The sequence below is a fragment of the Oreochromis niloticus genome, linkage group LG16 (assembly GCF_001858045.2).
Source record: "Oreochromis niloticus isolate F11D_XX linkage group LG16, O_niloticus_UMD_NMBU, whole genome shotgun sequence".
Classification (NCBI taxonomy): Eukaryota; Metazoa; Chordata; class Actinopteri; order Cichliformes; family Cichlidae; genus Oreochromis; species Oreochromis niloticus.
This window is the reverse complement of record NC_031987.2, coordinates 8,022,416-8,044,599: the sequence shown is the minus strand read 5'-3', so window position 1 is coordinate 8,044,599 and position 22,184 is coordinate 8,022,416. Positions and strand designations below refer to the sequence as shown.

Here is a 22,184-nt window from a genome sequence, read left to right as displayed (position 1 = left end):
GGAGATGGAAGTGAATCCAAGTTCTTCTTTCTGAAAAGCAAATTCCACATTCCATGCCCTGCTCGGACTTTTACACTTAGAAAGCAACTCTTCGAGAATGTCAGAGGCCAAAATAGTCCACTGTTGGCCCCAGGTCATTTGGGTTTTTCCCTGCCAGCTAATAACCTGAGCCGACAGATGTGTGGTGACAAGGAAGAAAATGAGTATTGCTAAACGTCTCCCCGAGCAGGGATTTGCTAATCATAGCATATCAACCTGAATTACGAATATTCAGCCTGTCAGGCTTTTGCTTTTTCCTAATTGTGGGCTTCATGTGTCTGTATTAAGAACTATACACAGCATTTTAGGAGTTTTAGGAGTTTTCAGGGTGGTACAGTATTGTAAGCTTTTGCAAGTGTTGCTAGCTTACAACCTACATTAGTAACCAAGTTGATTTCAGTTTCCACCTCCATTTGTTTTTGGAGTCTGTAGTATAGAGGCCAGAGTAAAGTTTGCTCCCTAGGCTTTGTTAGCCAGCAGTACACATAAGTGTCAGGCTTGTTTCCTGAACTCTTTATCAGCTGGAGAAGATGCTGATGTTTTGACTGAGATAAGCAGATTCATCAGCAGTCTGTCAGTCAGAAATGTGATTGTAATGTAAGAACAGTACTAATAAAATGCCAAAAAGCTCAAGACACAAGTTCACGATTAGTGTTGGACTGTGATTTTTCACCTGACTTCCTGGCAATTCTTATGAATAAGTGGATGTAAAATGTCCAACATTTTCAAAATTTTGGGGGTCTTCACTATTGTGGAACTATCCTGGAATGTTGAAGCAATTAAAGTCAAGACAAACTGTTTAAAATTGTAAAGAAATTTTGAAGAAGTATGTGTGGCAAAAAATCAACCCCTCAAAGCAGCTGATAAAAATCACTATCAGTGAAGATGGACTGAAGCCAGTGTCCTATGTTAAATCTACTTTTAGCACTGTCATTGTTTTGGGATCTAAACTATTCAGATCACTACAAACTGCAACGACATACTGGTTCAGCATTGGCTGTGCACTGTAAAAAAGAAAATGTTGAGAAAACGTAAAATTTCAAGGCAACATGATGCAAGAGATTTTTGAGTTTTCTCAACTTTTGCCAACTGTTGTTGACTCAACTAAGATTTACAAGTTCTGCCAACTTGGATCTTCTTGTTCACCTAATTAGGATAATCCTGGAAGTCTAACGAAGAAATTCTGGTTTCAATGCCATGTATTTCTGCCTTCACCAAACACAGATATTCTTGTTGAGTAATCATACAATTCTTACTCCAGTGAGTTGAAAATTTACCTATATAAACAAAGGAAAATGTATGTTGTTATTATACTTGAAAAAACACTTAATAAATAGATATAGAATAAAACAAAGCACAATTCAATGTTATCTAAAAGCTTATTTATTTTGTTCAACAGTCTTTTCAGTACATTTCAGAATGTCATGGGTAGTAGGGTGAATTTCTGTTAAAAAAAACAAAAAGAAAGAAAGAAAAGAAATAACAAACAAACAAAAACGTGTTGCCAGTTTCTTTTGAGAGACGTTAAAATTCCAGAGTCCAGAACCAAAAAAGAAAAGTGTCCAGCAACTTAATAATTCATGCACACACACCCTGACCGTCTTGTAAAAGCTGAACATAACTATTGCACATTAAATAGGGTAGTGCCACAAACGATTGCCTATGCACCCAGACATTGACATTTTACACAGGCTTACTATGATGAACTATGGAAGTTAAAAGTTCTTAGAAATGTTACCATCAATGAAGAGGAAACTAACACTATAACAAATCTTTTAAAATACTACAAGACAAATTTTCACCATATATTCTCAACAATACAGATTCATCTGACTAAAATTTACATTTCGAATAATGATTTATCCATTTCGCCTTCATATTGTCCGACCAGGCCAAAATAAGATGGCCTGAATTGCTTCAAAGGTAAAACTCATCTGCTTTGGATAATCAATGTTGAGGGCATACAGAAGGCCAAAGAGGTGTGCCAGGGCAGTAGAGAGATCTGGAATGTTATGTAGCACAATGTCCCCTTCCAACACAACTGCATGTTCTCGCACAGATGTATCAGCATCGTCATCTTGTAGGATGGTGAGGATGGCAACTGATGCACCGTTCAACACTGGTTCCAAAATGTCAGTGTCCTGAAGAAAAGTAAAATATGAATTATTGAAAGCTAAGAAAAACTAAAGACAAAAGAACTTTCTAAAGATTTTAACTTTAACCTCTATACCATGCTGGTCGTTTGACCCATGGAGGTTTTAAGAAGAAAAAGCTTATTTTCTTTTAATTAATGCCACCTTGTGAGTTTTGTACAAAAATATTTTCTGCTATGGAACAACCACTAACAATGCCCAGCTGCTGCTCAGCAGAAAAAAAAGGAGTGAGAGTTATGACAACTGCAATCCCCACTATAAAATTATCTGGACTGCACTGAGAAAGTGTACATTTCCATTTTGGATAAACTCATCCTTTAAAAAAATCTCATAGCAATTAGTTTTACTTGCATTACTTTTTTGTACTTACTAAGCACTTCAGGAAAACCTCTGTTGCATCTTCTCTTGAGGAAAATGGGCAGGCCTCTCAGTGCCCGTTGGACACAGTGTTGGATGTCTAAAGAGTATTCAGTGGAAAACAAGAATTTCAATTAGTGAAGTAACATGGTGTACTATACACAATGCAAAATCAGAACTCTCATAGTAATGAAAGTAAAGCACAGGTCAGACCCAGCAGCACGCAAAACGTACAACCCCCCCCAAAAAAACAACAACACCACCATGTTAACAATTTTACTTTCGTTTTAGAAATTAAATAAAATACTGCCAAATAAGAACAAAGCAATGACTCATGACATTCATTTTTACTGACATATCCACTGATGTGTTTTGTTTGAAGCCAACATCTTTTTCAGTTTCTGTTAAGAGAAAAGTATACTCTCTTCTGAAAATGTCAGATAAAGGAGCACTTCACTCACCTGTTCATCAAGTTTATCCAGGAGGTCTTCCATCTCCTCACCAAGAGCTCCCTTCTTAGACCAGTACAGTTTCAGCAGGCCAGGCACAACTTTGTCAAGGGATGCATTGAAGGTCCCCAGGAGGTCTTTGCTTGTGATCCGATGAAATTTTCAGATATCTAAACAATACATTCACCAAAATATTGTCATTTATTCAGCACAGAAAATTCCTGGGTAGCTGTCTTGGACAGTCTGCACCATGTTATATGCCTGACTGTGTTATCAACAGCAAAGCCTACTTCAAAAATCTCTCATGAATACGTCTTTTGCACAGGAATAGAAACACCTCCCACAAAACCCAGTATCAATATGAAAATACATATTATGTTCTAAGTTGCACCAAAATATGTGACCAATCAGATTCTGTGACCTGCCTTAGTATTCTTTCCCTAACAATCTCAGACTATAGAAGTCCTATTTCTAGCACAAAAAGAAAAAAAATACATGCTAAGTCAAAATTATGAGATTGCCTTTCTGTTTCACAATTTCGATTTAGCATGGGGACTCTTGTACTGGCAGAAATGTTCAGGGTAAGGATTTCAATATAACACTGGCAAGGGCCTTGACTGGAGTGGTAGCACAAGATAATAAAGTTGGCCAATGCATTACCCCAGCAAATACCGTACTGCTTCAATATAAGTATAAATCATGCCCAATTTGAATAATAATTAAATTATAAATAAATTAGGACAGTCTTACCTCCTCAGAGGAAAACAGCGCAGGTCATCTCTCCTGGACCTCAGATACCATAGGCTGACACTCCACGACCTCTCTCCGCCTGAGAGAAAATGTTTGCAATAATGAAACATTTCAATATAATGTAGAGAAAAAAAACGAGAAAAAAGTTACGGATCGGACTCCCCGATCCTTACTGCGCATGTGCAAAGTCGGACCGTACAGATCGCGTCTACCCGTGGAATTGTACATAAAATCAATACTCCACCAACAAAAAGGCTCTCAAAACAATACAATACTTTCCACAGCTTTGAAGGATGGGTCAGGTGTATCCTTCGTGGCCCACCCTATGCCAGAATTCATAGCGCGGCCCAGCCGATTCTAGTTTCAAACAATGGCGGCAGCCACTTAGTTTTAATATTACTCTTATTACTCTTTCTGGGTCACAAAGTAAACTTTTAAGGTATTTTCAGGCGAGAATGTAGCTGTGTAAATTTCAAATATCTGCTCAGTTTATTAAGACAACACATTTTTGCAAAAATGCTTCTACGTTTTCGGAGACGTCTGTTACCACCAGCTTCGATAGCTAGCTGGGGATTCAAGGCTCGCTAGAGCAGCGAGAACAGCGAACTCCTGGCATATCATTTCCAACCCCCCGCGCGGTCCTTCGCTAGCTTAAACATGATATATAAGTCCCTTAGATGACTTAAATATGTTATTGTTTGGCTTTTTTTTCAGTGCTTTACTCGTTCCACCCTCCTGGGTCCTCAGGAGGATGCAGCCTAGCGCTTGTAGAAAATCATAATAACAGATGTCGTTAGCTTACCTGCTAGGGCAAATGGCCGGCAGCTCCCGCACCTGTCCAAAAAATGGTCAAATAATACACTCCAACTTCAGACCAGGTAAAATCCGTAATGGTCGAAAAATTGTAATTTTCATCCAACTTTGGCCACGTTTGTTCAAAGTTTCTTAGCAGGTTTTCAGTTCAGAACACATCGACAAACCACTATCACACAGTCTGCTCAGGCTCGTTTGGTCTAGTTCAAACTTATTCAGACCACGACGTGTGCCAGTCACCTACGGGGTTTCCCACCGGTTCCCAACTCGACTCAAAAAATCTACTCAAAAGTTGATAATCTTTGTTATGCTCGCTAGAAAATCTTAGTTAGGACAACAATGGAAGAAATTTGTTGGGCAGACAAGCTATTTTAGGTTGTAAATGGAAAGTTTTATTTCTAAGTCAGTTTAATTTGAAAACTTTACTCAAATCAACAATTACTAGTTATCGTTTTTACAGTGTGGTCTTTATGATTGCAAGACAAAGCGGTCTGGTGACAGTGGGGTAGTAGGTGGAAGGGGAACAGTCAGGGGCAACAGGACCTTAAATTAAATACATTTCTGTTGTCCAGAAATGTATTTAAGTTTTAAAAATTTGAGGTCATATATTTGCTGCTCAGATCTGCCGTGCTTAAAGCTGGAAAACAACAGGTTAATCCAGACCTTTTTGAGATCCCAAGAGAATTTACAAAGAAATCTAAATGTGGAAATGGTATTTATGTATTTACACTCTATAGGGTTGACATTATATAAGACAAAAAAAAAAACCATATCAGAACTTTTTTGTTGTTTTCTTAGGGAAAAAAAGATAAGTAAATGATCAGTTTTGCTTCTCTTAATACTATTGCTGCAGTATCTGCACTATGTGGAGCTGAAGGCTGACTTGGACCGACTTCCACCTCAAAGTGGATTGATTACTCCTGTCCACAAAATAGAGCACGCAGATCGATTCGTGTCTTTATTATAATACAAACAGACCACTTTTTCAACACTGCTATATTCCACTCCACTCCTGTCCAATGAGATATAATCTCTGCGGTTCTAGAGGTGGATAACAAATGAAAGATGAAAGACATGATCACATCAGAATAAGACTTTTAAAAAAACACCCATTTAAACACCAAATGCGGGAATCTCTTTTGGAAAAAGAATGGGGAGTGTGTAGTGCAGTGTATTTAGGGGAATACAAAGAGAAAGTGTCCAGTATATTTTGATTCATTTTGATGATTCATTTTAGTCTCCCGTGAGTTTTCTTTTGAAACTATAGAATAGAAAACAGTTTGAAGGGTAATCAGTAATGCGGGGGCCAGTTCTAAACTACAGCAGGTCTGAGAGGAATGCTTGAACATCTGGAGGCGTGTCCCTGGAGAATGTCGAGCTTTCAATGAGTGAAAGCAGGGATATGATTAGAGCACGATGAACACGTCTCCGTCACCAAAAGCTGTGAAAAATGGAAACAACAACAAAAAAAATATTCACAAAAAGCTCACAGTACAAGAAAATGTGAAGAAAAAGGTGAAGACTGATGGCCTTTGCACAGATCCCACGATCTTATTAACTCTGATTGAAACCAAGAAAGGAAAATGGAAATGTCTAAACTATCCACACTTTTAAAGATGAAATGGAGTGATTTACAGCTTACTCGTATTAGCCCGTCCCTTGATGCTTAATAGCTTTAGTCGATAGATTTGATTGCCATTCCTGTTTATATTACTTGTTTGATTAAAGACTTCTTTCCGTGTTCGTGTGCTCCAGTATTGAAGCACATGACATCTTCCCTCCCACCCATTGCCCGCAGTCTGGTAGATGTCAGAGTGCGTGAGAGTTATTACACCTCACAATCCCTAACAAGCTTAGTAATTCAGCAACAGTCAAACGCAGATATAAACTATTGATCTTTGTCTGGCGCAGGCGTTAGAGATATGAGCCTTAATATCACCGCCTCTCATTCTGCCTTCCATAAAGTTGAGCGTCTAACCACAGAAGCAGACCTCGCTCTCTCATAAGCCCCGCGGTGAGCTTGATACAGCGGCGGGTTCACAGGTGTCATTTCTCCGCTAAGTACTCCAAACACCGACGCGATCGCTTCCGTGCCCTGCGCGTATTTTAACAACCCGCGGCGAGCTTTTTGTGAGCCGCGCTCAATCCTCCCTTTATTGACCATTTAAGCTCCTCGCTCGCGGCCACCTGAAAGGCTCCCGTATAACAAAAGCAGCGGGATTCTGCGGCTGGAAAGCGGCCGTCTCCCTGAGCCCGTGGCCGGTGTTTAATGCACGATAACAAGCAGAGGTTGGCTCGGTGTTATGCGCGTCCACAACAGTAAAGAAGAGGAATATGGGGCTTTCAGCACCGCGGACAGCTCCTGTGTGCAGCTTTCAGCACATGACGCTAATACGTCAGCCGAAACAGCTCACACTGTCTTGTTTTTTTTCTGTTTTTTGAAACTTGGGTCCAGCAAAAGCATCCCCCCACCCTACCCGGAAACCATCACAAGACCACTTGAACACCCTCCTCCTCCTCATCCTCCTCCTTCCCCTCCTCTTCCTCTCCGTCTTGGGCTATATCCTCCAAAATACCAGCTTCACTGAGAGTAGACAGGGAGAGAGACCAGACACCCCGGAGAAGTGTCAGGCTGGTAAAATGTGAGAACACTCCGTCTTTCTCGCTTCAGCAAACGAGCGTGTCCGAAACTCTCCTCCCTTTTCCCGGAGGGGGGTTGATGTGAACGCACAGGGCTGCGTTGGCTTCTCGTCACACGCTCGCCAAGACCTCGCACATATTCAATCGTGACGGATTCGTCCCTTCGCTCCACCACTCCTGTTTAAGATTCCGCAGTTGACAAGACGGCGCCTTGCCCGCCCCGTCTCTCTCATCAGACTTATTTTGCGCCGAAAACGGGATTCTGTCCGCTTTTCTTTAGGATTCGACCAAGTTTTCCCTTCCGAGGAGTTTTACAATGACAGCTACCAAGGAGCAGCCGAATCAGAGACAGAATCAACCGCAGCAGGATGAGGTGGGCAACTGGCTTTTTCTTTTGACTTCCACTTTACCCTTGTGCTTTATGTTAAACTCTGCGGGATAACCTGTTCCGCAGCCTGTTCTAGCTTTAGGGTTTGAGGTCTGCTGAGAGGCCAGCTGCTGTGGCCACATCCACTAAGTGAAATGTGTAAAAACCCAGTGGCCGCTCGGCTCCCCCTCTCAAGCAGCATCAGCTTTCTGTGCAGATGATGAGGCTGTGGCTCCAGTGAGAAGGGGCTCATTCAAGTTGGGGGCTGCACATAGCAGCATCGAAACAATCGTGTCGTCGTCAGCTGTGCGCGGAGCTCATTGTCAGCTGTCAGGACTGGGTCACAGAAAGCTTGAACGCCGTGGGCACACGCACTGTCAGTGAAGGGGTAAAGATTGAGAGAGGAGCATTGCAGCTTGGGCGCATTGTAATTCAGCCGTTGCCTCCTGTCAGCTGCCCCCGACACCTTGAAAGAGAACAGTCCTGGACAATCACTTTATAAGGGTGGGAAAAAGGCGCGATGTGCTCATTTTTCTACCTGCAAGACGCACATCAGCTTTACCTGATGTTCTCATCAGCTCATTAGCCTGCAGGGGTTCTCGGTTTGGCACCTTTACACAGGTGGCGTTGCGCACTGCAATGCTTTTTTTCAGGGCAATAAGATCAAGACTGCAACTTGACAACCACGCACGTGTGTTTGCGCCAAACCGCTGAGGCTCAATCAGCTTCAAATGATCACCATAATGATCACCATCAGTTTTCTATATGTTATCAGCTTTCCCTCAAAACGCATGTAAACTCAGCCTGTGTGCTTTTCAATTAAAACAAATGAATAATTCTATGAATGATGCAAATTTCATCTGTTTCACCCCGGGCCTTCCTCTGAGAGGTCCAAATATATTCTCGGTGCTCTTAATTGAATTCAGTCATGTAGTCCTATTATTCTAAGAAATCAAAACCTCGGCCTCATAATTGAGTTTCAGTGCCTGAAATATTAGAGGGCCTCATGAGATGTTGGTGAAATATGACAGCTCACAGTTTTCTTTGGTCCATCCTCGATACTTAAAGCTCAGTGGATACTACTCAGTAGGGCTCTCAGGCTAATTCAAAGTCATGTTGTTGATTTCATGTGTGAGCACTCAGCAGTCATTTGATTAGGGATGATATTGTACCATATGATCACAAATGCCAGGAGTTGTTAAGCCTGCAGGCATGCTGAATGTGTTGGTGCTTTTATGAAGGCATTTCTGGGATGTTTAGAAGCATTCAGTAACATAGTGGTGACTTCAAAGCAGCAACAGCATGAACATATAAGAGTGTAAGAATCACAAAGTCAGGTGACGGAGGTATTGTGAGCAAGAATGTCAGTGAAGTGAAGACAGTTTGAAAACCCTCAGTGAGTTTTTCGAGCACTCTATGTTGGGAGCTATTGCATAAGATTTGTGCAGCAGGCCAGCGTCACGTTTGCAAGCATTGGGGGTGAGAGTAGTGCCTTAGCTGAGCCAACGCTATTACTGTCCCAGGCTCTGTCAACCCACAGTGAGTATGTATAGCTCTTTGGCAGGCTCTTAACAGGGTAACTCTTCATCAAAGTTGCATGAAGATGCCGAGAGAATTACAAAAGGGGAAAAGACGAAGGTGTCTCTAAATAATAGGTGAAGGAGAAAAGTGAGCCCTAAGCTGTTTTTTAAATGCAAAGTGGAGGACCAGCAATTCTCTTTTCATACTCTGCTTCTCTTTACCACAGTTGAGTCCATTGTTGTTGCATTAAAAGCCTTTTTTTTCTCTTTCTTTTTTGTGGTTTTGTCATTCTGACAAAAAAGAGAAAAAAGTAAAAGAAAAAAACCCACAACTAGCCATACAAATAACACTGGTGGGAACTGTGTGACGCAAATCCATAAAACTCTCCAGCTTTTCACTTGCTTTTTTAAGATATCTATTATTTTGTCCAGAAGGATGGCAGCCAGCTTGTTTTTCTCCCCCCATCTTCAACAATTTGCAGCAATTTGCAAGAGCCACAAAAATACCTCAATAACCAAAAATCTGACCCTTCTCTTAAATATCCATCTGTGCAAAAAGCCAAATAAAAGTTTCAAAATTCAGACACATGAAGAAAAAAAATACCTGGAAAAAAGAGTTGCTTGCACATCATCTCATTCTTCATGTGTGTTTTCACAGACATGACTGATCTGTCGATGTTTTGTTGTTTCCAAGGACACATAGTCGCCTTCAAGGATTCTGACAGATTTCGGTTTCTCCTACAATAAAGTGGATTTATATTATAGTTCTTGGCATGTTAATAATCCAGCTAGTCATTGTGATGTATGGTTATTGGTGTGTGTAGGTAGTAGCAACTATTGTGCCTGTTACAGACTGCAACTTAGTGTATGTGATAAAATGCAAATAATAAAGCTGATTTTAGAGAGGTTTTGACTTTGGCTTAAAATCTATGAATTTTCTCAAATGCTTTCCAATGCTGTTCACATTAATGTAGGAGTCAGGTTTTCAAAAAGGAGAATGGATGCATGAAGAAACAAACAAACAAAAATCCCAAAATGAAACAATATAACTCATTCTGTTCTTCCCCCTTTTAAGGAGAATGGGCTACAGCTAAATTTCAGATTGCAGGACCTTCTGATAGTCCTGGTAACTGTTAGTTTGCCACCTCCTACTTCTGTGTCAACACAGCTAAAGCGAGGAACCTTGTTTTTTTGTTCTTAGAACTTCATTTTTATTGTTTTGTTTTTTTTTAATTCCCTTAGAGTAATTAACTTCCCATCATAAGCATGACATAGGTGTACTGTGACCAGTCCAAAATTAGCAATGCACACTGCAGCTTTTAGCATTTTCATTAACACTGGAACAAAACACAGGGAAATGAATCAAGGGAAGGCTTTACTGAGCCTGTAGCCAATAAGAGAAACACCATGCATGTGATTTTTCACTCATCAGAAAAATATTAGCTTGCAATTCCTTTCAGCTTGCATATTTTAAACCAAAGCCACAGTGAAGCAACACAGAGAGAAAATGAAAGCAGGATTGGAAGAAAGTAAAACATGAGGTGACATTGAATTATCAGCGACTGGCTGGCTGTTATATCTCATCAGAGTCCATATAAGCAGCTCAAATGCAAAAAAGAAAAAAAGGAAGGTATTCAACTCCTGAAGGACCCCCCCCTTGTGGGTATTTGTCCCCACCAGAATTCTTTGGTCTGGACTAAAGTGTTTTAAGATGCTGACTGATATCCTGGCTCTCTAAGCCATTATGTGCTGTTGTGACGAGCCGTTCTTATGCTGACTGTTAAGACTGAAAACAAAGCAGTTCACTGGGATTTGAGGCAGCTCTGTTTTTCTTCATTTTTACGTGTTTTTCTTCTGTGTGCTGTTTCAAAGCCTGGCAGCTTATACACTGGAAATCGTTTGTCCTCTTATATTCTGCACTGGTGATTTGTTCAGGTGCACATAATACACTGACTATAATGACTGTATAAATAAATGTTTTTAGTGATTGACCTTAATAGTCATAAAAAGCGTTACAGGCAGAACATCTTAACTATTTTTGCTTTGCTTTAAAGAAAATACAAGCAGTCAGCCAACTGTGAACGGGAGCAGTGGAGCAGTCTTGGCAGTGAAACCATACAGTGTGGCCAATCCCTCTTTAGTTTCACTGCAATCTTAGAACAAACTGACTCATTTGACATTGGCTGATCTCACGCTGTGCTGCCTCCTTTAACCACACACACAATGCAGGCTGACTGAGAGGTTGACCTCTCATTGCGACCCTGTGGCCAGCCCAGGCTCTGTGCAGTCAGTGGGGTGTATAGACTCAGCACCTGGCCAGACAGAGTGTTCCCCTCGGCTTTGTTAATGGAGCCGTTGCTGTCTGTGACTGGGACTAAAGGCGAGTGTTAGGAGAAAAGGATGCCTACCCTATTGTGATTAAGAGGTGTGCTTGCACACGCTGTGATCCGGTGGCCTGGGAAACTGTAATTCACACTAATGGAGAAAATGTCCTGGACACTGCTGCTGCTGCTTCAGTGGCCTCAGAGACAGTTACGGAGAGAGGGAAGAACAAAAAAGAACAGGTTGCAAGGGAACTCGTGAGCATAGGTGGACAAAGAAAAGGAAATGTGAAGGAGGTAAAGGAGAGGGGGGAGATGAGAAGACAGGGCCGATTGTGTAAATGACAAATGGATTTAAAGAGGATCACGTGGAAGATGATGATGTGTGGGATGAAATGAAGTGAAAAGAAGATGTGTTAGCATATTCAGGAGTGTGAGGAAAGGGACAGTTTTTTTTTATCAATTGCTATGACTTATAGCAATGATAATGTGAAAACAATGTGAGTTGTGTATAATAATGAACTTACAGTAAAACACTGTCTGCAAACAGAAGTTTTTCATTTACTGATTAGTGTCCAGCAAATTTTTAGCCTCCCATAAAGATAATTTTGTTACAGAGATTTGCAGAAGGTATGCTTTTGCATCAGGGATTTTGCTTTTTTCTCTTTGAGCTACTTATAATTTGCCCTTTCACTCTGAAAAACTGTAATAAGAAGGAATTCTTCACAAGCGCTCATATGTGACAACCAAGGAGTGACATTCGTCTCACTTTTGCCATAAAACTCGTGTATCATGTTTGGGTAACCTATGAACCAATGAAAGATACAGCTAGTGGTGTTTTTCCTTGGAATGACATTCCTATCTGACTCATCAAGTGTCATATGTAGCACCAACAGTAGTGAAAATTCACTTTTTTATTTGCCTCTTTAAGGTCTGCTCCCTGTGGGGTTATAAAGTATGCATGTTAACCTCTGGGCTTCCAAGGTGTGGCCTTATGTTGAGAGAAAGAATGTTTGTAGTAGATATATAAAATAAAACATGTTAAAATATAAGCAAAACCAAATGCTTAGCTACTGTTAAATGTTGATTTTGGATTATCTTATTTTTGACTGTCTTTGTGGGTAAATTAAATAGATTCAACAAAAGGGAAAAAAAGGCATAACAAAACAGAATATTAGGAGAAGAGACTGAAAGCTGCTGCTTCATATTAGGTTTATTGTTAATATGATTTGAATGCAAGATGTAATTTTGTATAAATGGGTATATAAATATCAATTATATAAATGGGTAAATAAATGTTCAGCCCATTTCTGCACTGGGTTGGCATCAGGTTGGCTGGCAGTGCTTGGGTTTTGCATCACATTTTTCCATCTTTTGGGCTGAATTTGTATTCAGCGCATGCTGTTCAATCTCAAATCGAATGGACAGAGAGGAAGAGCTGCTATTTTTTGACCATTGCATAATCAGAAGCACTGCAAAGTGTCCCAGCCTGTGTGCTGACTTACACTCGCCACCTTCCTGTCATAAGCTTCTCTCTGTATCCCGAGGCGACCGGTGCCCTGAATTAGCTGAAGCTGACACATGTTCCATCCTCGAAAGGATTAAAAGGCAATTACAGAGTTTGAGTCATCAGTTGTGACACAGACAAGGGGACAGTCTGCAGTCGAACCCGAGATAGCAGGAATTAGGAAGAGGGAACAGTCAGACCTTCTACCTGTGTGTGTGATAACAGGGTAGCTTGTGAGTGAATGGGTAGTTGCAGGTAAAGCACACATCTCAGCCACCACTAATTCACCTTTACCCGATATTTTATGAGTGCAAAGTTGGATGTAAATGTGTGTTTTTTCTTCACTGGCTTAAAAAAGCCTTAAAATTTTAAAATCACCTCAGGCAACTTTTTCTCTGCTCTAATTGAGATGCAGTAAATTTGCCTGAGCTGCTCAAACCACAATTGTGGTGCTGGGCATGTGGACCAATCTCACTTGAGAGTGAACCAGAGGATTGTCTTCTGAACAACAGAGGCAACAAAAGAAGTAATTACAACAACAAATGTCCTGGGAGACACACACTCTCTCATGCAAACTCTTTCTTTCTTGTGTATTCTCTCCCAGCAAACATGGTTTAAATGTCGTGGAATCATGGCAAAAACTGCACTGTAGGTGAGCAGATGTTGGCTGATTTTGGCATTTCCACAGACAACAGTGGTCATGTCAGACTGTTTCTTACAAAGCAAGAAATGTTGTTTAAATTGTTGCCAAAAAGAAGACAAACTCAAGTGTCTACATTGTGTAAATTGTATCTCTTTGTCTTTTGCATGGTTACATTTCTTGTCTGGAGTCAAGTGCTATATCCTTTTTTTCACTGTTTTAGTCAGTTGGCTCAGTGTGATAAGAAGTGTACTCCAGAGCAGCCATCACACATCTGAGTCCCTTTTCCTCTCTCATAAGCTGAAATGTTTTATATTTGCTCATTTTGACCTAATTGATATAGAATAATACAAAACAGCTGTACATAAACTTCTCTTTGCTAGAAAATGATGTGATTTTTATCAGCATTTTTATCTGCTCTTGGAATTCTGTTTGGTTTGAACTAATATATGTTTGGACATATAGGTATACTGCTTTTTGACTGTGGTCTGTCATTTGCATGTGTAACTGCAATGACTGTCAAGTTAGGCTATATAACTGGAACTGGAGATACCTGCAGTTCAGTGTGTTAGTAATAAATGAAGAAACGTTGGGGAAGATACTTGAACTTGTTTTATTCTGGCTCTAGTCACACAGGCCTCGAGACCAGTCAGGAACCACCTGGTAACAACCACTGGGACAGATCTGCAATCCCTGACTGACTGATTGATAAAGAGCAATTGATTGTAAAGTGGTATATATTCCAGAGAAAACTTTCTTGTGATTGGTTTGGTAGCTAGAAGGTTGGAACAGTCGCCATCTTTTTGTGAGTTTTTGCAGACATCTTCCATGCAAAATACTTGCTAAATGGTAGAGCAGGGGTCGGCAACCCTGGGCACTCGTGCCACAGCTGGCACCCGAAGGGTTAACTGATGGCACAACACCCAGTGAATTAATCTGAGAACGTGTATTAAAAATAAATAGCCGGACCACCGGTGCACATCGCAAATTAGCTCGCATAAACACATTACTTGTGCTGCTTCTTAATGACGGTTCCTTAGCTAACAACCCCAACTATCAGATTAAACTTGTAATTAGCTAAAAATCACTTAGCCTACCGGTGAGAGAGACGTTGCTAGCTGGCAGTTTGTTCAAGGGATGTTGAAATTTCCACACTCCGCTACTTCAAATGCTTCAGGAGCTGTCAGCTCAGCGCAGCATCAGCACCACGCAAATACACACAAATACAATACTGCACTATGCCAACATCTGCGAACAAATATAGTTTTATAAAGATGTTCTATATAGTGTGTAACTGTTCATTTAGAGCGTTATTAAATTCATTGCTAATGCAATAGTCGATATGGCACATTGACTTCTCAGGAAATTTTACATGGCACTCATCATCAGAAAGGTTGCCGAGCCCTGTGGTAGAGCAACACTGAAATACATAACAGAAACTGAGACTGTTTGCCTTCAAAGTAAAAGTAGCACCTTTTGAAATTTGTTGCTTTCACGCATTGCACTTTTCACAGTTTCACGACATCTGCAAGTATCTGCTGATAAGTTGCCATCTTCTGTATAAACTAGCAACACCTGTGGCAACCTGCTAGTAACAAAAGCAATCACAAGGAGGTTTTTGGTGCAACTGATTTCATTTGACAAAATGCAGCAACCTCCAGCAGGAAACTGCTTGGGGAATATATATTTTTCCCAAGTGATCAGAAGTTGCTAGGGGTCACCAATCAGTCTCTAGCCCTATGTGACTGAGGCTTTAGGCCACATAGTTGATGGGTCATTGTTTAGAAATTTTCCTGTGTGCAACATGAGTGACTTATGGCAAAGCCACGATATGAAGAGTAGACATCAAGGAGAGATGATCAACCAGTGCCTGATGTTGAAATATTTGCATGAGAAAGTGAAGCTGGGCTGTTAGCAGAACCTCATCTTTTTGCTTTGTGTTGTCATTACTGAGAACAGTTGTCGCCAGTGCAGGAAGCCTTTGTGTCAACCTGGACTTGGCTCTCTGTGGATGTTGTCGAACGCTGTCAAACATTCCAGCAGTCTCGTTTCTTTTTAACACTGAACTACAGAAATTAATTTTAGATTCCTTCCTTAATATCGTTCTCATTAATATTGACTGGCTGGCTCCTGTCAGGCTTTTTCCTCAGCACTAGTTCATCAGCCCAGCTCAGATGAAGTGCAGGAGTATTTTCTGGCAAACAAGGTTTTCTGCACTTCCAGGACTTATAGTAAGCACTGAGGGCAGTCGCGGATCGATTTCACTCTCTGGGCTAGATAATCAAAGCCTCATCTGAAAGGCCAGTGATATTGATAGCACTCTACTGATACATAGATAGACCACTGCATCTATTTATCGACTCTCCATTGTATGTTCACTGAACATGGGTGAGAGGAAAGTGTACAGACCTGTACAGTGTGAAGTGCAGTGAACACCAGTGACCAGGTAAAGGGTGTCACATGTGTTTGATGTGAAATTTTGTAACAGAAGCAGAACTCTAAATGACTAAAAGAAAGATTTTCAGTTTATTTCAACCTGCTGTATTTTGTGACTATTGAGTTATCCTAACATTGTTGTTAAAAGTTGATCTCTGCAGCTGTTATAGAAAACAAAAGATTTCAGGACAAGAAGTTCAAGCTCCCTGCAGCAGTCCAAAAAAACCTGATAAATGCTCCAAGTCCTGCAACTGTGCTGATTCCTCTGTCTTCTGACTCACTTTAAATTTATTGTTCTTTTTTTGTTGTTCATGTTTTAATAGAGAGGAGTCCATTAAGTTTATAGTGATGGGTAATTCATGACATTTTATTATCAGGATGACCTTTTGTCTTTTGTTATTATAAATCAAGTGCACCAGTTTTCTTTTATGTCAGCTTGCACCTCCCTAAAAAAGTAGCAAAAAACAAACAAGCTCACTCAATATTATCATATGAGCATTGCTGACACATTATCAATATTTCATTTGTAAATATCACAGTTATGGTAATCATGACACCCATAGCTGAAACACAGAATTTTATGGAGAGTGACTTTCACCTTTGTGACAGTAATTAACTCGAGAGAAGAAAAACAACACAATTAAAGCCACACACACATACACACAGTCTCTCTCTCTCTCTCACTCACACACACACACACACACACACACACACACACACACACACACACACACAAAATAGATTAAAAAAATCACTGGTTCGGGCTTTGCTTGGCTTACCTAAAATGCACATCAGTTCTTCCTTTCTGCACGGATTCAGAAGCCACCACAAACTGTAACCATGCCGAACCCTTAAACACTGAGCATGCTGTGTTAATTCATCGAACCATCCACAGACTTCAAGAGTAAATCTCAGTTTGTGAAGTCTGCTAAAATACACAGCAGTGCTGTAAATCCATTCTCTGCCATAGATTCCTGTCGAGAAATCTTGTACTAACCTTGATAGCGAGCTACAGTAAGTCACAAACATTTTTTTCTGTCAACCTTGGAGTTTTCACAGCTCACTTACTCAGACAGACATCTGTTACACTCTTTTTTTGGCTCGTTTTTCAAGCTGCCATTTCATGACTCAAGATGTCAGCAACATCCAAAGATGCAATTAACTGCAGTCATATCACATAGTTGTCTTTGAAGTTAAACGGTGTTGTTCGAGGCGGGGAACTCGCTTGCTGTTCATAAACGCTATATGGAACATCAAAAACAACAGTGACTGTATTACACTAGCAATTGTGTGTGCGTATGTGAGTCTCCAGAGTCTGATACATCTTTTTCCTATTAAAACCACATCAGCGTGCCTCACTGTTGTACTGGGTGATGTGTTTATTCATTATGATTAACATGGGCACTATAGCTCACCGTGCTGCTGCTGTAAATATGAGACCATTAAATCAGGATTAATCTGCAGCTAAACATAGCCCCCCACAGTGCACTACTCACACCAGTTTGGGCAAAATTAGCTAAAAACTACAGCTGTTCTAGGAAACAGCTGAGCCTGAGCTCACACTCTGTGGGACTGATGATGATCTTGTGATTTGTTGACAATTACAGACACTGGGTCTTTGTGTTACACCACTGTGCTAGAAAGTAATAGAATAGAATAGCCGTTTCTTGTCATTGTACATGTACAAAGAAGTTATGGGTGCTCCACACCAACTGTGCAGGAATAAAATATAAATAGTAACACAACAGGAGAAATGTATACAAAACAAGAGAAATGCACACACTGGAGAACAAAGTGATTGGAAGTAGTGTAAAGAACTTGGTCTGGGATTAGAGTCCGTGTGTGAGTGGCCTAGGTGATGAAGGTTAATCAGACCATGGCTCAGATTGGCAAGGTGAGTGGGCAGGGGTGGGGTGTGGGGGGATAGTGTTTGTTAACAAGCATTACCAGTATAACCAGTATTGGCTACAATGATTGCTGATGCAATACATTTTTCAGCTTCAGAAGCTATTTTATGAAATCTGTAGTTTGTAAAATTAAGATGTCCATTGGTGGAGGATGCACAGATTATTACAACAGTGAGACGGGCCTCATCCATTCATGTATCAATGCTTGTAGAGGTCCCTTTTTCTGTCACAGGTAATGCCGTGGCCAAGTCTGTCTGGTAGATGTTTTAAAGGACAATATTCAACCCAAACAACTCTCTTTTCCTAAACATAACCGAGCTGCTTATTGCTTAAAAGAACTTACACAGGTTACAAGTAGGGATGGGTATCGAAACCCGGTTCTTGTTGAGAACCGGTTCCCACTGTTTCAATTCCTTGGAATTGTTTGCCATTTTTGCAAACGATTCCCTTATCGTTTCCAGTCGCCCTGAAAGACGTCACCACGTTGCGGAGCGTCATTTACCTGGCAGGGCGCCTAAGCGGCTCAAACGCTCAAAAGTTTGGTTATACTTTACGAGAACGGATGACAACGGGGCAACTTGCAATACTTAAAAAGGGAGGAAACACTACGAATATGCAAAAGCATTTGCTCACAAAACACGCGATAACCTTAAATGAATGTCGTGTTTTTAATTCCGCTCCGGACTCGTGAATCTCAACCCAGCAGCAGCGGTAACGTTTGCGCGTCCTCTCCCGTTAATGCGGCAGGTAAATAATCAGCTAACAGTGCATATTATGTTAGCGCGATCTGCCTTATTACAAAACCTACCATTACTGTGCATTTAGGTGACCATGATGAGAGAGACAGAGTCTGGCTGGCAGTTCTCGCTGCAGTCTACCGGTAGCGTCTCCTTTCAGGCCAGGATAGACGAATGTCACCGAGCAGTGACTAAGTTTGTGGTCAAAGGCTTGCACCCATTTGCCACAGCAGATGCCCCCGATTTTCGGTAAGTGAATGTGTTTAATTGTAGGCAGGGACATTACTGGATATTCTTGTGTAATTGCTACAGAATAATTTATGTTATAGTTTGTTATTGCTACAGAAGAATATTTATTTTATTATTTTACATTTACAATTTTTTTTCCTGGAGACCCTGTGACACCCCATTGAAGAGCCGTAGGCTGTGGATCTCTTAAGATCTCACTGTTGGGTTCGTAAGGCCATGTTACTCCTAAATTTCTATCTTGTTCAAAGAGAAGATATAAAACAAAGTTCTAAGCTAATCGACCTTAGTGTTCTCTTTTTAAAAAAATAAGAATCGATAAAGAATCGAATTGTTAAACAGAATCGAAAATGGAATCGGACCCATACCAATACCCATTCCTAGTTACAAGTGGAAAAAGTAAGAAGAGCATCTTGCCCTGTGACAGCTGAGATAAGCTCCAAAACCCTCATGACCCTGGATTGAAAAAGGGGTTAAGAAAGTGGATGGATGGGAACAAAGTGAAACTTAGCACAAACACTGCTGGAGAAATTTGGAGCTGGTGAGATGGTGAGAAGGGGTTCACCTTGAAGAAGTTGGCAGTCCATCGCAGGGCTGTAACAGAGAGCCAGACGATCATTCACACCTACAGATAATTTAGAATCACCCGTTAACCTAACAAGCATCTGTTTGGGCTGTGAGAGGAAGCCAGAGGGAGCTTCATGCAAGGACCCCAGCTGGCCCTTCCATTCAAACCTTTGTGCTATGAAGTGACACTGCACCCCTGTGTCGTCCTTAAAGTAAATATCAAAAGCTAATGTTTCAATGTAACTGGTTAAAAAACAGAAATGACTTTACAGCTTTTTAAAAAAAATTCTACAAAGACTTTTCTTCACAAAAAGTGACCTCGTGTGTCAGCATGAATTATGACTGCTTTCTTTCTACAGCGCAGATAGAAATAATGTAAAGTGGAAGTGAGAAAACAGAACCTCTGAAGAAAGAGTCAGTGATACTCACTCGTAACACAAGTTACTAGTAGGTCTTCTTTTGAAAGCATGACTTCCTCATAAAAGCCTGTGAACACAGATGGTTTTACATCTTTTTAGATCTTATCTCACACCATAAATGTATAGCAGCAACCCAAAGTGTATTTATATTCCTTTATTTTTCTTGCTATGTGTTTTGGAGTCATAGCACTGCCAAAATGCAGCTGACCTTGGTACCATGTCTAGCCACCAGACATATCTAGAAGTATCGATTTTAGCGTCGTGTCATCACCATGGATGAGAGGTTGCTAAAATACTGACTAATAGTAGCAAGGTACATACATGAATTGAGTGGGTAGATAATGTTAATAAAAAAAATGCTCCAAAAGACACCAGCAATCAAAAGGTCCCTTTCAATTACTCCAATTAACTGATGAGATCCACAGCTAAGGTAACTATAAACATGTTTATTTCTGCTCTGAAGCTGGACATTTTAACACTGCAGTCTATGGGGACCGACTCAGTTTAGGAGGCCTTTATGAAATCTGACAAACAATGCCAGATAAGTAAACATGGTTGCATGAGCTGTTTGACAAGACAATGAAGGACAATGTTGTTTGCTGTGTAGGATGCTTGATAGTTGTTTCACATCCTAAACAGGTCACAGTGCTTCCCATAGAATTGCATCTGTAGCTGTAGAAAGGAAGGGGATCGTATATACGCAGCACATATGTGTGAGCATGAAAGGATGTGTCCCCGGGATTATTTAAATGAATTAACAAGTACCATGTATACTTATGGCCTCTGCTTTCATCCTGTAGACAAAAACCACTTTCATTGTCTGCTCTGTCTTCTGTTCTGCAGTATCAGTAAGCTCCAGTTCAAAATGAGCCTCCACCTTCCAGAACACGGACTAACATTGACAGCTGCAGTCCGAGACAATGAAGCTGGAGTTTGTCGGACCACAGGATCATAGAGGGTCATCCTAATAGTGACCTGACCAGTCTGTTCATAGAGAAACCCTAGGCAGGAAGGGCCAGAAAAATGTCTGGGCTTTTCTAGGCGCTGTTCTATTTTCGCACAATGGAAAACATTAACTTGTATTTTATACTTTCTAAGTCATCTGTGCATTATGTTAAAATATATATTCACGATTTTCTACATTTAAGACAACAGGTAGTTAATGGTTTCATTAAAGGGAGCAGAGAGACATAGCTCCAGGGTCTGGAAGGATGATGATAATGGTTTAAGCTAATTAAAAATACCCCATAAGGGTAATTGCTACATTCCACTGTAGGTATTGTCTTTATTTTTATTGTGACGGGATATTTTTGTCTTTGTGTGGCAAAGCGGGCCGTTGCCCTTTGTATTCTGTTGTCAAGACACCGGCCATCGTAATCGCCAAGCAGAGAGCCACTGTAAACATCACTGAGGGTGAGATGATCAAATCAGTTGCCGCTGCACACCTCTTCATCCAACTCCCAACTGTGCTGTCCTTCCCTCTCCACCTCTCCATCCCCACTAATTCCCTCTCAACTAGCAATTTTATAGCTCAGTGCCTGCTGAATCCTCCAATGTGACCCTATAGGTATAAAAACCACACAGTGCCACTTTTCAACCACACGAAGAGACAATTTCCTGCCTGCTCCAGACGCATTCAGCTCCATGTCGACGAGCTTCTCTTCCTATTGCTGCTTAATTCAGGCTCTCCTTTCAATTTTTATTTCTCCCGATAAATGAGATTTTGTTTCTGAATTGGGAGGAAATGGCTGGAATCTTATCCACAGCCTGGAGTGTAATGTGCCTAGGAATGTAGTCAGCTGTGTCTAATTGCGTTGAGATTGGAGATTTGACTGCTGGGGACTGACAAAGGCTTTAGTGTCCACCATGTAAATGAATGAAAAAATTGCATTTAAATGTGTGCAGAAAATTCAAAGCAAAAGGTGATTAATAGAATTAGCTTTATTGTCCTGTGTCCTTCATGTACTGTAGGTGGTTTGAGCTTAGATTTATCCACTATAGCGTTCTAATCCAGATGAATGCATTTCATTTAATCCTCTCCAGGCCTTTGTTTGTCTAATAAAATCAGTCATTGCTCTCTTTTTGTGCACCACTGACTTCAGTGATTAGAATTAGCCAGGAAGAACATTAAATGTCTTTTGGCAAAATTCATACAATATAAAAGTATATTATAAATCTCCAAGCTAATGTGCCCCGCAGTGGACTGTTCCCGTCTCTAAAGAAAATGACTGTTATTACAGGATGTCAAATGTCTCCTTCATAGATTTAATTATATTTCACTTCTGATACACTGATGTTTTTCTTACTGTAAACACA

At 40.7% G+C, this 22,184-nt stretch overlaps 1 protein-coding gene and 1 long non-coding RNA gene across 3 annotated transcripts in view; one reads left to right on the top strand and one right to left on the bottom strand.

Annotated features, from left to right (window-relative positions):
- Nucleotides 1–22,184, top strand: part of dpp10 (dipeptidyl peptidase like 10) — a 253,536-nt gene that overhangs the window by 98,286 nt on the left and 133,066 nt on the right. Inside the window, exon 1 of one of the 2 annotated variants that reach the window (XM_005456470.4) lies at nucleotides 7,119–7,574. The exons of the other annotated variant lie outside the window; for it this stretch is intronic. Coding sequence (XP_005456527.1) covers nucleotides 7,518–7,574 — 57 coding nt within the window. The 5' untranslated portion in view covers nucleotides 7,119–7,517. Of the gene's footprint in view, nucleotides 1–7,118; nucleotides 7,575–22,184 lie in introns of those variants that run through there. 2 annotated transcript variants of the gene reach the window in all.
- On the bottom strand, nucleotides 1,721–5,023 carry LOC102077537 (uncharacterized). Its single transcript, XR_002058712.2, has 5 exons — nucleotides 4,551–5,023; nucleotides 3,749–3,827; nucleotides 3,011–3,168; nucleotides 2,563–2,649; nucleotides 1,721–2,180 (listed from the first exon to the last, which is right to left on the bottom strand). It is a non-coding gene; the product is annotated as an uncharacterized LOC102077537 (long non-coding RNA).